This window comes from Nycticebus coucang, chromosome 3 (genome assembly GCF_027406575.1).
Source record: "Nycticebus coucang isolate mNycCou1 chromosome 3, mNycCou1.pri, whole genome shotgun sequence".
In the NCBI taxonomy this organism is placed as follows: domain Eukaryota; kingdom Metazoa; phylum Chordata; class Mammalia; order Primates; family Lorisidae; genus Nycticebus; species Nycticebus coucang.
The window spans coordinates 61,779,548-61,796,595 of NC_069782.1; the positions used below are offsets into that span (position 1 = coordinate 61,779,548).

The 17,048-nt window shown below is 54.6% G+C and overlaps 1 protein-coding gene across 3 annotated transcripts in view; it reads left to right on the forward strand.

Annotated features, from left to right (window-relative positions):
• Positions 1-17,048, forward strand: part of MLLT1 (MLLT1 super elongation complex subunit) — a 90,026-nt gene that overhangs the window by 66,787 nt on the left and 6,191 nt on the right. For 2 of the 3 annotated variants that reach the window (XM_053584494.1, XM_053584496.1), the window contains 4 exons: positions 3,773-3,916; positions 6,935-7,060; positions 11,072-11,623; positions 15,309-15,396. In XM_053584494.1, the coding sequence (XP_053440469.1) occupies positions 3,773-3,916; positions 6,935-7,060; positions 11,072-11,623; positions 15,309-15,396 (910 nt within the window). The remainder of the gene's footprint in view (positions 1-3,772; positions 3,917-6,934; positions 7,061-11,071; positions 11,624-15,308; positions 15,397-17,048) is intronic. The other variant, XM_053584495.1, reaches the window with a different exon arrangement.

The window sequence follows — 17,048 nt, forward strand, 5'->3', positions numbered from 1 at the left end:
TGCCTGGGCATTACGAAGCAGTGGTGCTTCCATTTCTTCGTGAGTTAGCTGGGACTATCTATATGGTTCACCCCCTCACTGTCTCCATCTTTACCTAGTGGCATCATTTTGGTAGGAGAAGCTCAAGAAGGGCTTGGTTGCCCACACTACCCACTTTTATCTCCTGGATTCAAACCAGCCGTGTGCTCCCAATAGTGAGAGCCAGAAGTCACCTTTTGTGCTGTAGAGTGTGGTTTTCTTACGATCTGGCAGTTCTTAAGCCCAAGTCCTCCTCCACCGCTGGGCACAGCTCACTGCAGGAATAACTTAGGGCAGTGGTTCTCAACCTTCCTAATGCTGCAACCCTTTAATACAGTTCCTCATGTTGTGCTGACCCCCAACCATAAAATTATTTTCGTTGCTACTTCATAACTGTAATTTTGTTACTGTTATGAATCTTTATGTAAATATCTGATATGCAGGATATATTTTCATCGTTACAAAGGGGTTGCAACTCACAGGTTGAGAACCGCTAACCTAGACCCTTCTCCCTGGGTCACCTGTTGCCACCTCACTCTAATTTCCCCTTTGAGCTGCCTGCCACTCCCTCCCAGGTTGTGGGGTTCCCCGCTGCTCTAGTCTGGAGGCCCCCTCTCCTTCCCCCCTTTACCTTTCATGACCTGATAGACTCCTTGCCCTTCTTTAAGCCATCACAGCCTCCAGGGAGCCATCCTGGCCCCCTTCCTACCCCTTAATCCATCGTGGCTTTCCAGGCATTTGGCTAATGTGGAGCACCTCCCCAGAGCTGACCATGCTTTGGGGAGAGGGCAGGAGAGGAGCCCCTGCTTCCCAAGGGTTCTCTGGCATTGTGTTGAGTCCTCCCTTTAGAGGCCACCTCTAAAGGACCAATGCCTGGTAGACTGTGTGGGCAAGCCCCAGGCCTGTGTCTATTCCCTGCTCGCCCCCTGGGACACATGCCTCAATACAGGCAGGGGACCCAGAGGAGGGGTGATGACCATATCTGGAGCTTTAAGGAAAGCTTTGTAGAGGGAGTGAGAGCTTGGCAATGTCTCAGAATATCTACCGGGTGATGTCCAGCTGCCCATAGCAAGTGTACATTGGGGCTTAATGCCAGGGCTCGTGGCCTGCCCTCCCCTCCCCCTGAGGCTCTCCCAGCTTCCTGCCATGCCTGTCCTGTGGTGGAGGCTGCCTTTCATGTTCCGGCAGGAAGGAGAAAGATGATGAGAAACTTTCTCCTTGCAGTTTTGTTTATGATTGGGAAGTAAAGCCCTCCCAAGGCTGACCTCCCCTTCAACTCTTTACCCAAACCTAGGTCACATGTCCACCCCAGACAAGAGGAAGGGGACTTCCTAGTCTATCCTAGACACTTCATGATTCCTCCCTTGGGTCTGTGTGGAAATTTGCTCTTCTGAGACCAGGGGCTCCCCCACCAAATTAGGTCAACATCAGCTACACTGGTTGGCCTTGGATTGGGAAGACCTGTTCACTTGTCTGCTTTCACCAGCCTGAACGCTGTGGAGGCTCTTCACCTTGACAGAGCGCTGGGGGATGGAGTCATTCGCAGTCTGCTTTTTGGAACTCCTGGGCGCTTGTGGGAGCTGCCACTGCTGTCTGTGTTGAACAGGCACATTGCCAGCCAGGCTCTCAGAGCTACTTAGACAAACCAATGGCCATGGGGGCAGCCTGAGGGGAGACATCCCTGCCCCCTTCCCTATTGCTTAAAAACATTGCCATGTACACTGTGAGCTCAGGGTACACGGGGCGTAGGAAGCTTGGGGCTGGGGCCTCTGCCATCTTTTTGGTGGTCTCTTTCAAAGCTCTGAGTGTAGTTTTCTCTCTCTCAAACTTTTACCACCCCTCATACTCCTAATTTTTTCCTCTTATAATCAGTAGCATTTTAACAAATTGGGATGTAATTCACATACCAAAATACTTTCCCTTCTAAAATGTACAAATTTGGTGGTGTTTAGTGTATTCACAATGTTAGACAATGTCATAATTTTCTGATTCTAGAATATTTTTATTACCCCTAAAGGAAACCCTATATCCATGAGCAGTCACTGCCTATGTCCCCTCCCCCTCCCCTTGCTCCTACCCCCAACTAATCCACTTCTTGTCTCTGTGGACTCACCTGTCCTGGACGTTTCATGGCGTTTTGTGTCTGTCGTCTTTCCTTAGTGCAGTGTTTGTAAGAGTCATCCCCATTGCAGCTTATGCCAGGCAGAGCCTGATGCCTTTTGCAGCTGAGCAATACTTCAGTTGTGGGTGGACCACACTTGCTTTCTGTTCATCTGTTGTTGGACATTTGTGTCATTTCCACTTTTTGACTATGGTAACAGTGAAGATGGACACATGTATCAAGTTTTCGTGTGAGCATGTGTTCGTTCTCTTGGGTACATATATCTAGAAGTTGGTGCATGGTTCATATGGTTACTCTGTATTTAACATGTTAACTGCCAGATTTCCAAAGTGGCCTGTACCATTTTACAGTCCGTCTAGTATTGCACAAGGGTTCTATTTGTCTTTTTATTGTTTCAAATTTTTTTTTATGTTCTAGATATTAACCCTTACCAGATTAATGATTTGCAAATATGTTCTCTTATTCTGTGGGTTGTCTTTTCACTTCCTTGACAGTGTCCTGTTTTACAGCACAAAATTTTAAAATTTTTGATGAAGTTTGATTTATCTAATTTCCTTTAGTTGCCTGAGGCTTTGGTGTCATATATAGGACATAATTGCTGGCCATAATCCCAGCACTTTGGGAGACTGAGATGGGAGGCTCTCTTGAGGCCAGGAGTTCAAGACCACCCTGGGTGACAGAGTGAGACCCTGTCTTTCAAAAAAAAGAGAGAGAGAGAAAGAAAGGAAAAATATTTGTCTCATCCAATATCAGGTGTATACTTGTAAGAGTTTTATAGTCTTAGCTCTTACATCTAGGTCTTTGATCCATTCCGAGTTGTTTTTTTATGTGAGATCGAGTTCACCTTCATTCTTTGTTGTGTGGATATCCAATTGTCCCAGAATTATTTGTTGAAGGGACAATTCAGTCCCCATCAGATGATCTTAGCCCGTGTCCAACACCGGTTGCCCATAAACCTCAGTGCCCATTAAAACTTCAGTTTCTCAGTGTGACACTCAGGCTTGTCTCAGAGTCTTCACTGTTTTTTTACTTGCCCAGTGTTCCTGCCCCAGAAGCACATCTCCATTCTGTGGGACCCCCAACTTACATAATTTGGTGCGAGGTGGGCTCTTTATATGAAGTATTTTGCTTTGGCACAGAAACTTGACCCTGTGTACTACCTTCTTCCCAGCAGGCCTGCCTCTGCCTGAGCCCCCGACTTTTGCTACAGATGTCAAACACTGCTTGGTCAGAGCCTTGCTTATGGCCGCTCCTCCCTTACTTGTCCTGCACATCCATCCTGTCTGTGCTGTAGGCAGTAAACCAAAGGGAAGGTCTCTGTCTCGTGGGGCAGCAAGGGTTCTGCCCCTGCCAGTGGCAGAAGTGTGCTCTTAAGCATCTAAGCACATCGTATTAGTGATCTTGGTTTCTGTCAAGAAGCCTACTATGCCCAGTCCACTGCAGGAGAGTCATAAGTTGATTTATTTTGAGGAAGCAAAGGAGGTGGACCAGGAGAGATGGAGAGGGGGAGTGGAGGCAGGTGAAGGAGAAAGGAAGGAGCTGGGCTGTCACCTGGGAGGCCTATCCCTGTCCTGTGGCCACAGCCTCCTGCCTGCCCCTCTGACTCAGACTTCCCTGTTTTCATTGTTTAAGGAGGAGCCTCGAAAAGTTTGCTTCACCTACGACCTGTTCCTGAACCTGGAGGGCAACCCGCCCGTGAACCACCTGCGCTGCGAGAAGCTCACCTTCAACAACCCCACCACTGAGTTCCGGTACAAGCTCCTGCGGGCTGGCGGGGTGAGTGCCCCAGAGGGTGGGCCTTCCCCCACCTGGCTCAGTGGCTGCTGTGCTGGCCACGTCTGCCCTGTCCTGGCTCCCTGTGTCAGAGGCATGCATTGGTGTTGGAGATGTTTTGGGATCTCCTTAACCCAGGTGCACACTAAGCAGGTGGTACCTGGAGGTGTATGCCAGGGCGTGGGTGGCTGTGGGTGATGAACTGCTGGTTCTCCCCCGCTTCCTGGGTGGCAGTGGTTAATTAGCATCTTCCTTCAGGAAGTGTCAGGGAAGGAATGGGTGTGAGGCCGGTCTGTCCGCGTGGCCAGGCCTAGACCTGGCTCGTAACCAGCCTGGCAGGGCCACCTGGGAAGGTGGCAGGGGGTCCTCTGTGAGTCACCTCTGTCCTATGAGGCCAGAAGACAGCATCACTTCAGAACTAGGACTTTTCAGTGAGTCGTATGGCCTGGATCTCTGTGCGGTGACCTGAGTGGAGCCTTTAGGGTTCTAGGAGGTGGAGCCTTTGGGGCTTTTGGAGATGGGGTGTGGCATGGTAGCTGGGGGAGGAGGACAGGGCACCTGGCTGCAGGTGGGTGGTCGTGTGGCGGCATGTGCAGCCTGTGGCTTGGTCACAGTGTGGCATAGCCACCTCGGTGACCCAGGGTCACAGAGCATTTGCCTAGATGTCAGCCTGTGCTTTTCTCATGGAGTAGGGGCCGGGTATGTATATGGGTATGTGTGGTAGGAGGGGCCACGTGTAGGGTATCTGGGGCTATGTGTGAGGGTGTGCGTCACGTGTGGGGTGTGTGCAGGGGAGACCCACCTCCCAAGGCAGTGGGGAGCCTGGTGGTATCTTGGGCTCCAGGAACAACCACACACTCTCTGCCGAGCACAGCTGAGTCCATGATGAACTTGTTACTTTTTGGTAAAAGGAATAGTTTGTGGCAGGTTTGAATGAGTCCTGCCGTGTCCCTAATAAAGACACCTTCTGGCTCTGAAGGACGGGTGAAGGAGGCGCTGGGTAGGTCTGCATGGACAGTGTGGCCCTGCGACCTCCCTGCTCTGATCCGCCTGCTTCCCACCTTCGGGTTTCCCACTGCTTGGCGCCAGGTGTCTCTGGGCTCCCTGAAGCCTTGTAGTTACGTTTCAAAGAAACAGCATCTCCCAGGTCTCTTGGGCAGCAGCCAGGACCAGCTCCCAATGGATGCAGTTTCCATTGCTCTGAAGAGAGGAATGCTCTGAGGACTAAGTGAATGTAGCAAGGGCTGGGAGGAAGAGGAGCTGGGGGCAGGTCCTGCTCAGCCTGTGCAGGGCTGGTGGGGGAGCAACCCAAGCCCTGTGGGCAGAGTGAGGGTGGTGGGCACCATCCACCCTCTGGGAGGGCTGCCCAGAGGAGGAGCTGGCTTGCTGCTCAGGAACTTTCTGGGCCTTCAGGGCTCACTCTGAGCTAGTGGCCAGGGTCCCCTCTAGCCTCAGGAGCAGTCTGAGGGACGGTGGCTGTTGTCCCGTGCTTCCTTGCATCTGCCTTTGCTGTCCTGAAGCCCAGAGTGTATCCAGCAGCGAGTCGCTGCAGCCCTTGCCCATGTAGCTGTCAGTGCTGGAGGAGCTGAAGAGCAGGCAGCCCTCCTCACATTCCTTACCAAGAGATCCCTTGGAGTTCTTGAAATTTCTTACGTGTACTTACAGAATGACTAGGGTGGGACTTCCCAGTGTTCTAGCCCTGTACCGCTCCAGGCTCTTTCTCATCCTTCACCCTGGTGGCCGAGGGTCTGTATTTACATCTGGGGAGAGGGGTCACCATGGCAGCACTGTGTTGCAGATAGAAGTGATCCACTTGTTCACTTTACCTGTTCTTTTTCCAAGGGTCTGTGTTACAGAGGAGAGAGGCACTTCCTGGACCTGAAGTAGTGTCAGTCTAGGGCACTGGTTGAGAGAGACTAGGGATGGGTTGACATGGGAGGAGGGGTGCGCACTCCCTGTGAGCATATCTGCAGGTAGGCAGGGCCTCAGCTGCCCTGGAGCATGGGGTATCTGTGGCCTGTCTCCAGGGAGCTACCTGTCAGGCATAGCGAGTGTGTCAGTCCACTGTTGGGGACTCCCAGGAACAACCCCACAGCTGTGTCCCTGTGACCACAGTATGTCAGCATCCTCAGATGAAGGGGTTGGCTTGTCCAGGAATCACAGGTGGTAATTGTTCTTAGTGGTACTGCTTCTGCCTGAATTCAGTACTTGTTAACTGTGTTTTCTACTTTTGTCTCGATTTGTGGCCATCTAGGAGGCTTGTCAGCATTAATCTGTAGTATGAGTATTTTGAGATCTTACGCAGGGCTTCCTCTCCCTGTAGCCAGTGTCCTAGGGGCACCTCCTGGAAGGATCTTAGCCTCCAAGACCAGACCTGGCACTTCCCCCAGGCTCAGGGCTGGCTTTGCACAGCTGCTTTTGCAGAGGACGGTGGGCTCTCCCCCCATGCAGGCCGCCTCCTGCCGTTGTCTCAGCATGCTTTGGGTCAGCTTCAGTCACCTGCAAGAAGATAAAGGCTTGTCCTGCGGTGCATGTGGGACACACTGAAGTTGCATCTGTGCAGACACCTTGGAAATGGCTCTCTGCAGCACGCTACCTGTCTTGGGCACCTGGCCTCTCACCCTCACCATGCTTCTTTCTGGCCTCTTGGCCTTGGCACATAGGCTGAGCATGGGCTGCAGCTGTCTTCTCATGCGTCCTGGCATGCTCTGCCAGTCTTCTCAGCCAGCTCTCTGCTCCACTGTGCCCTGGGGCTGTGCAGCCTAGCCACCCCAGGAGCCTAGGCTTCTCTTCACTCTTCACCACCCAGCCTGCTTCACCCGAGTGCTTAGTACCCAGCTCCCAGCAGGGAAAGTACCTGTGATTCTTCCAGGAAAGGGGAGCTCAGTCTCTCCTTTCTCCCCTCACCCCAAGAGGGAGCCCCGTTGCTATCAGCACGTCCACATGTCCACACGGGCCTCCTTCCTGTCTGGGACTGCTGGCCCCTGCCCATCATAATGCCTGTCTCTTCTCTGTCACTAGGTGATGGTAATGCCCGAAGGAGCAGACACGGTGTCCAGGCCCAGCCCTGACTACCCCATGTTGCCCACAATTCCACTCTCTGCCTTCTCTGACCCCAAGAAGACCAAACCGTCCCACGGCTCCAAGGTTAGTGAGGTGGAAGGCCTAGTTGTGTGGCGCTGCTGAGCTGAGCCTTCCACACCTGCACTCGCTCCCTTGGTGTCTTCCTCTTTGATCTCTCTGGCTTCCCCTATACCGATCACTGCCACTTCCTTAGGATTTCAGGAATGAACCAAGTGATCTTGGGTACTCTTCCCCATCCATCTTGAGGCCATACACCTGCCTGATCCCTTCCCTTCCCCTCATCCTGTTGAGCATGGGCTTGGCCACAGGACTACGCAGCCCAAAGCCCCAAGAGCTTCGCAGATGGCTGGCTAGGGCAGCCTCTGGGCAGAGCATTTGCATCCTGGACCGTGGCTGCTCACCTTCTCAGCTCTCCTGAGCACAGCCTGGCCAACCCCTGCCCTTGGCTGTACTTCTCTAGCAACGGCTTCCTTGGGGATGGGGGAAGGGGTGCATACAGTTTTGAGGAGGAAGAAATAATTTATCGTCCTCCTCAACCCAGTCAAGCAGGTGGCACTTGGTCTTCCTGAGGCTTCTCTTTCTCTGAACCACCCCAGAGTGGCTGCTCAAAGGACAAGCTGGAAAGCCCCTTGGAGAGTATCGTGATGTCCATATAAAGCTGTGAGCATGGGTCCTGTTCCTCTGCAGCCACCCACTTAGCACAGCCATTCCTGGGGGCTGAGGCCTTCAGGGCCCTCAGGTGGCTCCTGGGCATCATGCCTCTGAATTCACATGTCGTCTCCACTTCTGTGTTCTTTTTGCTCCACTTTCATGGGCTGGGGAACCCCAGATGGGACAAGTAGGGTTCTCAGCCATCATGCAGCCTCATCTGCCTGCTTGGCTGGAGGAGAGCTACAGTACCCAGGCAGGGTCTTTTTGGCCCTTTTGACAAGGCTGGCAGGTCTTGGAAATTGTCGTCAAAGTCTTCAAGCAGGGAACAGAGCCCTGAGGTCTAGGCCTGTCTTCCCCTGAGCTTCATGGAGGTGAAACGAAAGAGAAGCTTTTGCTAGGTGTCTCAGCAGCTTCCTTTCAAGCCATACACGGCTCTGTGGAAGTCCTGGTTATTTGACAGTTAAAGCCCTGTGGAAAAATGCCTTCCCTGCAATCAGCAGGCTTTGGAAGCTGCTCTTGGCATCTCTTTTGGAAAGTGGTCTTTGAGACCCCTAAGAGTCCTGGAGCCAGGTGTGTTTATCTGCCAGGCTTCTCTGGCTCCACTCTCTGCATTCTGGAGCCTTCTCTAGCCAGCTGGTGGAGAGGCTCAGGAGGTGTCTGTGTAGGTTTCTCAGGTGGCTCAAGGTCCTGTCAAGCCTCTCTCTGGCTCTCCAAGAGGGCCCCTTGTCCTTGCCATCACAGTCGCAGCATCGGGACCACAAGCCTAACTGCATGAGCCTGTGAGTGGCTCTCTCCTTCTCTGGCAATGGCTATTCACCTGGAGAGTCTGAGTTGTTCTCCAGGCAGAGGCCCAGCCTGGCTCACTGAGGCTGGGAGAGTAGGCATGGGGTGGGCCTTCTCGAACCTTCTTTCTTGGAATCCCTTGGGCTGGGGGACTGTTGGTAGGTCTGGCTGTTGCAACTATGGGTGATTTGGTTGCTAGCATTTGTCCCCACCTCACAGCCCCCAACCAGGGGTAGCATGGTGGCAATCAGGGAGAGGACATGACCCTCTAACCTCCGTGCCTAGGTTTATGCTGCAAGGAAGATGGCTCCTTCAGTTCCCGCCCCTGCACACCCAGGCCAGCACAGTTGGCAGCTGCTGCGATGCCCCATTCCCCCCATTTGATGTCAGACACTTGGCCTGGTGGTTTTTTTTCTAAGTCTCAATTCTTAACCATTCAGGGGTCGTGGACACCTGTAATAAGAACATAACTCTGATGGATCATCACTCCTATGGATGTCTGTGTAGTGCTCAAAGTTGGTAACCTTAAGAGAGCCAACTTTGTGGCCTGGTGTGTGCCCCTGGGAAGGCTCCTAGCTGTGGCAGCTGACCCCAGGGCCAGTAGCCTATGGTGGGAACTGTGTGTTTGCTCTTGTTCCATCCTTGGTGGTTGTGACATCATTTGAGCTCCTTTGGTCCACATGGGCATGTATCCATAGTGAGAAGGGGACAAGATGGCATATGGCACCCCTGCTTTATTCTTCCCTCCTAGGGAGCAGCCAGCTGGGGAGTGGAACCCCCAGGCATGGGCCCTGTTCCATGCACCATCCCCAAGAAACATACCCCAGGAGCATAGCCAGCTGCGGGGGCTCATAGTGTGAACAGCCCTTCCCACTGCCAGGGCATCAGCCAGGCCAACATGGGTAAGGAGGCATCAGTGGCCCCCTAGCCTCTGGGACTGTTTCTGAGCCTTTAACGTTGATATGTTTTGTGAATTTGCAAGAAGACGATGGGAAGACAGCAAACTGAGTCGACCAGACATGTGGCAGCTGCTCCATCTGTCCCTGTGGCTCTTTACGGGGAGGAATCTGTCCCTGGACACTCAGGTGGCCTTGGGAACAGGTAGCAGTAGCCCCTGACCAGCCTGCCCCTCCCGCATGTCTGGTGGTGAGCTAATGAAGTGATGAAGCATGGACACCTCCGTCTTCCCTGGTGCTTTCACTGGGCCCCAGAAGCCCTTCCCAGGACAGTGGGGCTGCCCTCAGAGCTGGGCTACTACTGGGGAGCCTGGGAGAGTGTTCACCCAGAGAGCCTCTGGGCTTACCACGCACCTCACCTGGCTGCTGTTCCATATTCCTGGATGTGTATGGCGACGCAGGGTGTCAAGGAAGACGTGGCCCCCACTGTAGGAGAGCTGATGGAGTATGGAGGGAGGACAGGATGGAAACATACAAATAGCAAAGCTCAGGCTAGGGCGTGGGCTGTGCTACTGTGGGTCGCCAATCCTGACGAGAATTCACCGTCTGCCAGGCCTGTGCCATCGCCTGGGGAGGTGGGTGCTTCTGCACTTGTTCAGAGGAGATGCCTGCCTGGGGTCCCGTGGCATTACTCCTTGGAGTTTCTGCCGCTCATTGTGTTTGACCTGCTTCTGTCCCCATTGGGAAGCCTCAGAGTCCAGGCTTCACCCTAAACCCTCTGAGACAGAGGCTCAGGAATACCTTTCCTGTCTCAGGAAGGCCAGCCAGGTGGTTTCAATTCTGAGAGGCCTAGTGCTGTCTCTGTGTAGTGCCCAGTAACCCAGTAGGTGCTCAATAGCATGGCTCCAGTGAACAGCTATCCCCAAGGATGGTGGAGCTGGCTGCATAGTGGAGGTGTGGGGACACAGGAGCCAAAGGAGCTCAGGGCGGAGGTTGGAATGTCAAAGCAGGAGACAGTGAAACAGTGAGCGTGTGTGCTGGGGGGTCAGAAGAGACTGAGAAAGGGACAGGGCCTGCACCAGGGTCCCACGTGCCCAGTGGCAGCCGTGAGCATTGGTGAGAGCGGGTGATGTGGCTTGCTGTGCTTGTTCTGACTCACTGTTCTCTTTCTGAGCTCAACAGGGGGTATCAGTGCATTCAGAGGGGTCTTAGCCTGCAGTCTCAGGGACTTGCTCACATTTTCTAGTAGTAACGGAGCAGCTCCATTTAAAACCCTAACCTGGCCAGGCCTGGTGGCTCAAGCCTTTAATCCTAGCACTCTGGGAGGCTGAGGCGGGTGGATTGCTTGAGCTCAGGAGTTTTGAGACCAGCCTGCGCATGGGCAAGACCTTCTCTATTTTTAAAAAGTAGAAAAACTAGCCAGGCATTGTGGCCGGTGCCTATAGTCCCAGCTACTCAGCAGGCTGAGGCAAGAGGATCCCTGAGTCCAAGAGTTTGAGGTTGCTGTGAGCTGATGCCACGGCGCTCTACCTGTGGTGACAGAGTGAGACTCTATCTCAACAAAACACAAAAACTCTCACCTGCCTTTTCACTTTATGGAAAAGACTCTAATTGAGTCTGAAACAGGTGGATTATACTTTTGTAGGGGGTTGGGGGTAGCAGAGCAAGGCAGTCCTTGTGACCAGGTGTTGAGATGCCATGTGATCAGGTGTTCCCCCCTTGCCTGCCCCCTTTGGCATTGCAGGATGCCAACAAGGATTGCAGCAAGGCCTCCAAGCCACACAAGGTAACCAAGGAGCACCGTGAACGACCCCGCAAGGACTCAGAGAGCAAGGGCTCCTCCAAGGAGCTGGAGCGCGAGCAGGCCAAGAGCTCCAAGGACACCTCGCGGAAGCTGGGTGAAGGCCGGCTCCCCAAGGAAGAGAAGGTGCCTCCACCCAAGGCTGCCTTCAAGGAGCCCAAGATGGCCCTAAAGGAGACCAAGCTGGAGAGCATGTCCCCCAAGGGGGGTCCCCCACCCCCACCCCCACCCAAGGCTTCCAGCAAGCGGCCAGCCACCTCAGACTCACCAAAGCCCAGCGCCAAGAAGCAGAAGAAGAGCAGCTCCAAGGGGTCTCGGAGCACCCCAGGCACCTCACCCCGTACCTCCTCATCCTTCTCAGACAAGAAGCCGGCCAAAGATAAGAGCAGTGCCCGAGGGGAGAAGGTGAAGGCTGAGAATGAGCCCAGGGAGGCCAGGAAGCCCCTGGAGGTAGAGGAGTCCAACTCGGAAGATGAGGCCTCCTTCAGGTCAGAGGTGAGAGGACCCCTCCATGTCAGCCCCGCCTGGGAGGAAGCCAGGAAGAGGGGTGCACATCAGCAGGCAGCATGGTAGGAGATGGGATCCGGAGCCCAGGGCTCAGGTCTTCACCAGCTTCTGTGCCTTGTACCTCGGTTTCCCTCTGCCAGGGTGATAGAGCCTGCTTTGTGAGAGCTGCCCTACTGATGGCCCTGGGCAAGCAAGGTCTCAGGGTGCTTAGGTTCGGGTCTTGGAAGCTGCCTTGGGGTGAGCAGGGTGAGCCTGGCAGGAAATCCTCTCTGATAACTGGGCATCAGGACATCTCATCTTGCTCTCCCTGTCTAGAGGTTTATTGATGGCACCTGAGCTGTGCCCAGTTCCCTTCCCAGGTGGCTATTGGAGGCGGGCAGCCATCAGCCCATCCCTCTCACCCATGGCTGCTACACACGGCTGGGACTTGGGATGATATTCTTCTTTGGCCCAACTGGTTTTCTAAGTGTGGGGCCAGGATCCCTTTCATGGTATGTCACCATGAAAGGCTCTGGGCTTATCCTGCAGCAGCCATGACTTTAGCCACAAGAGACAGTAGCTCGGCTTGGCGCCCATAGTTCAGTGGGTAGGGTGCCAACCACATATACCGAAGCTGGAGGGTTGGAGCCCGGCCGGGCCTGCTAAACAACAATGACAACTGCAACCAAAAAATAGCCAGGCATTGTGGTGGGCACCTGTAGTCCCAGCTACTTGGGAGGCTGAGGTAAGAGAATTGCTTAAGCCCAAGAGTTTGAGGTTGCTGTGAGCTGTGACGCTGTGGCACTCTACCGAGGGTGACATAGTGAGACTCTGTCTCCAAAAAAAAAAAAAAAGAGAGAGAGAGAGAGTAGCCAGACTTGGCCTTGAAGCCAGACCTTGTTTGGGGCCTCCAGCGCGGTATGTGGCTCCTGGTGTTCAGAGAATACATGTATGCATACATGAATGAATGAATGGTAGAGTTTAAGTTCCTCATCTTTATTGCTGGCCCCAACCCTGTCAGCCTTTTGTGGTTTCCAAATCTTTACTAGCCTGTGAGGGAGAGATTTGCTCTCCAGGCTGCTGTTCAGGCTCTGTTGGGACTTTGAAAGCAATTCCCAGAGACAGAACTGGAGCTGGTGGCAACACTGGCTGGGGGTGACTGACCTGTGGGAAACAGCTTATAGATATCCATGGGGGAGGGGAGGCTGAGCACCCAGCACTTCTCAGGGTGAAGACAGTGAGTGTCACCTGCCTGTGATCACAAGGTGGCAAGCCCTGGTGCTGACTTCCAGAAACTCTGGGCCTAGGTGGCCCTCTCAGTTGCAGCATGTTCTGTGGGTGCCTGCTTGGCACCTGAGTCTGCTCTTTCCTCTGGATATGTAGCTCTGAACAGGTAGGGAAATCCTGTCCCATGACCAGGCCTCTCTGGAGTCTTATAGGCCCTGCCCTGCTAGACTGGCCCCAGCAGTGTGTTGCACCAGGGCTCCAGATTCCTACTCTGTTGAGGAACATGTAGGATGTTCTGTGAGGCACTTCTGGCCATCTCAGGGTTGCCATGCCAAGATGGGGCATGGCAACCAAGACCTGTCCAGTGTCTGTGGGCTCAGGGTTGGAGGTATTTGAGGAAACTCCGGGGGTTTCTTCTTGGCTAAAGACTACCCATCTACCCACTGAAGGACTTCAGTTAAGTCCCTGACATTGCCCAGCCCTGTGGCTTTGGCAAATTGCAGGCACCTGTGGTGAAGGGGCAAGGTGGCCCGCAGGTTTAGAGGAGACTACACTAAGGAGCTGCAGCTGCCACACACAGCTGCCTCTTCCCTGCCCTGCAGTGCCCCACCTGGCCCCATTCCCCAGTTCCTCTGGCTGTTTCTTTGGGGTCCCTTCAGGCCTTGGGGTTCCTGAGCCAGTCAGTTCAGTCCACACATGGGCCAGTCATGGGCCCTGGGTGCCCTGTGTAGCCTAAGCACCTAGGTGTACTCCAGCAGCCCTTTTGACCATGCCACCTCCAGGCTCTTGGCTGACACCATTTCTGATTCTCCCTGCCTGTTGGATTTGCATGACTTTCCCCTGTGAGCACAGTGCCGCCACACCTGGGGCTTTGGGGCCCTCTTTGCATTCTGTCCCTGCTGACCCCAACCAGTGAAAATGAGAGCATGCACAGGGTGGGGGTGGTGAAGCAGGGGCCTGGGACCATCCTACCAGCCCACCTTCTTGTGCAGGCTGGCAGTTCCCTCACAGAAAGGGAAACTAAGGTTTGACACTGGGGACCACCTTGGTCCAAGTCGAGAAGCCAAATGGTGAGGAGGCAGGTTTAGAACAGGGCCCCAGAGATGGGACCCCTCCCCCAAGAATAAGCACTCCAGGGATGTGTGGGTGTACACGCCACACTGTCTGGTGTGTGCTAGAGAGTCAGGCTGGTCTGCACGGGTGGTGGGAAACCTGTATGGGCTTTCCTGGGGAGGGTCCCCAGAGAACATCATTTGCCAGTGGCAGGGTTCATAGCAGGAGCTACAATGGGCTGGGTGAGGCTGCCCCAAGCCCTGACCCCTCCTTTCTGCATGTGCCAGGGAATCTCTCCCCAGGCATCTTCTAGCTGTCACGGTGTGGGGGCTGCCCACACCCAAATGCAGTGGGGAAGGGCACCTGCCAAGACCCAGCAGGTCAGCTGGCTCCCTCTGCTAGCCCCTCCCTTCGCTTGATGAAGGGGTTCCAGCCACTTAGTTCCATGAGATGGGTCCCCTGAGGTGAGGGGCTGCATAGCCCCCAGCCTAAGGACAGACCTGCTGGGTCTGAGACAGCCTTTCTGGGGCCTGGGGTACCCTGAGCCAGGGGACCCTCCCTGAGCCTTCAGACTCCTGACTTCTGCCTTCTAGAGCCTGCCCATACCTGCCCCACTGCACCTACTGGCGCACACACTTGTGGGCAGCCCCATTCTGGCCCAGCCTCTGTGCTCAGTGACTGATACCTGTCCACCTGCGAGATGCAGCCCCAAGCTCCCCGTCCCTTGCACAAACACGTGTGCATGTGCACATTCTCAGCTACCCTCTCACCTGGGCATCTTGTCCCCTCTGTCCTTGTCACGATTATTTTGGTTTTTAATGCCCCCTGGTGGCTGAGCCTGGATGAACAGCAGCCGAAGGAGGAAGGACAGCCGTGGTATCTGTTGCCAAGTGTGCACACATACTCAAAATTACCTTGGTAGCCAGGGTTGGTGGCAGCACCTAGGCAGGGTGGTGGAGCTTTGTATCATCTCTGAGCCCCAGGAAAGTGTGTGAGTCTGAATGAGAAGCTTCCATTTCCAGCTCTCCTATTCCAGACCTCCCTGCCACCCCCCAGCCTCCCTCTTTGAGAACTGTGTTGCCCCATACACTCTTTTGCCTAGTCATATGAGAAAGCCTAGAGGTATTCTGAATCTTGCCTGGTGCTGCTGGAAACTGGAGTCCCTTGGTAGGACAGTCCCATGGTGTGCTGAGACTGAGGAAAGTAGGCTGCAGTGTGCGTGAGGAGCTGGGTGCCAACTTCCTGGCACGTTCTTAGGAGCAACATGGGTGGGTGTCCTGGGGACCCCTTGGGATGTCTGGGACAGACCTTCTGGGCAGTGGCACTGCCCGAGGGCATCTGCCCTGCCCCTTTCTCAGCTGAAAGGTGATGGCTCTTCCCTCTCTCCCCTCTGCTGCCATTTTGTGGGGTGAAGTCTGCCCAGTCAAGCCCATCCAACTCCAGCTCCAGTTCAGACTCCAGCTCGGATTCCGACTTTGAGCCGTCTCAGAACCACAGTCAAGGTGTGTAATGAGGGCAGCAGGAGGGGACCCCACAGGAGTAGAGCGTGCCCCCCACTGGAGGTCAGTGGGTACAGGGCTGCTGGGAGTCAGAGTGCTCCCACCCTGCCTCTCCAAGTTCACTGGCAGTGGAGCCTGCTCCATGCCAAGTTTTGGCCAGCTGTACACCCAAGTCTAGAAGCTGCTGCTGCTGCCAAAAAGACTTAAAACTTGCTGGAGGGCAGGGAGGGCCAACCCAGTTGGTTTCCTCTGGGCTGCATTTGGGCTTCTCAGCTTTCCCAGACTTTTCCAGGCTGGGCCTGCACAAGGACATGCCCATAGGGTTTTTGGTGGCTTGAATGGAGTCCGTATTTAAAAACAAAACAGACCAGGCACGATGGCGCACGCCTGTAATCCCAACACTTTAGGAGGCCGAAGTGGAAGGATCATTTGAGTCTAGGAGTGAGACCAACCTGAGCAAAAGCAAGACCCCATCTCTACAAAAAACTAGAAAAATTAGCTGGGCATGGTGGTGCATGCCTGCAGTCAGCTTCTTGGGAGGCCAAGGCAGGAGAATCACTTGAGATCAGCAGTTTGGGGCCTCAGTGACCTATGATTGTGCTACTGCACTTTAACCTAGGCAACTAGCAAGACCCCCATCTAGGGAAGATAAATAAATAAATGAAAATGAAAGCAAAACAGAAACAGGTCACGAGACCTTCAGCTGGGTTGGGGGGTGCTGCTCCTTTCTGTGGCCATTGGTGTCCTGGCACCCATCCCCGTGCTTTGAGCTGTGCTGATAAAGGGCTAGTGCCCTTCTGATGTGGGCCCTGCCAATTGCCAGAGACCATGGGCTCCACCCCTCCCTGCACCATGGGCCCATCTGCCTTCTCCCTGGAACCTGCCCCGACTTGGGAGGGTCCTGGGAAGCCACCCGGAGTCCACCAGCACCCATCCTCTGCTGGGCATAAGCTTCCCTACTAGTGCTCTGGAATGAGAGTCTGCTTCCCACACAGCTAGAATACTAGGGGCTGGGGGAGGGGCGCATAAGGGGGTCTGGCCTGGATTTCAGCCAAGCTGTTCCCAAGAGGGGCTGGGGGATGGGGCCCTTGAGCCCACACTCCTTCCAAGTGCTCTTGTCTGCTGGGAGGGGGGAACCTGACAGAGTGGGATCATGTGACCAAGGTAATTGAGGTCTTTGTGTCCCTCTGTTGCCTTGGTAACAGGAATATAAACCAAGATGCCGTCTGCAGGGGACTAAAACCCTGGGCCTCTGGAGAAAGGGGCGGACAGGGTCAGGAGCAGCAGAGGATATTACCAAGGGGGTGGGCAGGCCCAAGTTGGGGTACAGACTGAGCAGGGGCATCTTGTGGCCCTTGGGCAGAGCATCCGCACCCCTGGCTCCAGCTCCTGAGCCCTCCCCGGCAAGGGCTGGCTCATCCTGGGTGCTTGGCAGAGCCAGTGATCTCTGCATCTGGGAGCAGAGGAGGGGTTCTCATCCGGCTTTGGCAATGGAGGGGCCCTGCAACCCTGCTGCAGGACAGGGCCACGAAGGTAGAGAGGGAAGGGGAGCCAGAAGGGGGCCCCAGGAAGGGGCAGTCATGGTGTGAGGCAGTTCTTGGAGGTGGATGACCAGGTCCCTGGCAAAGCAGCCTCCTAGGCAGTTGGCAAGTGCA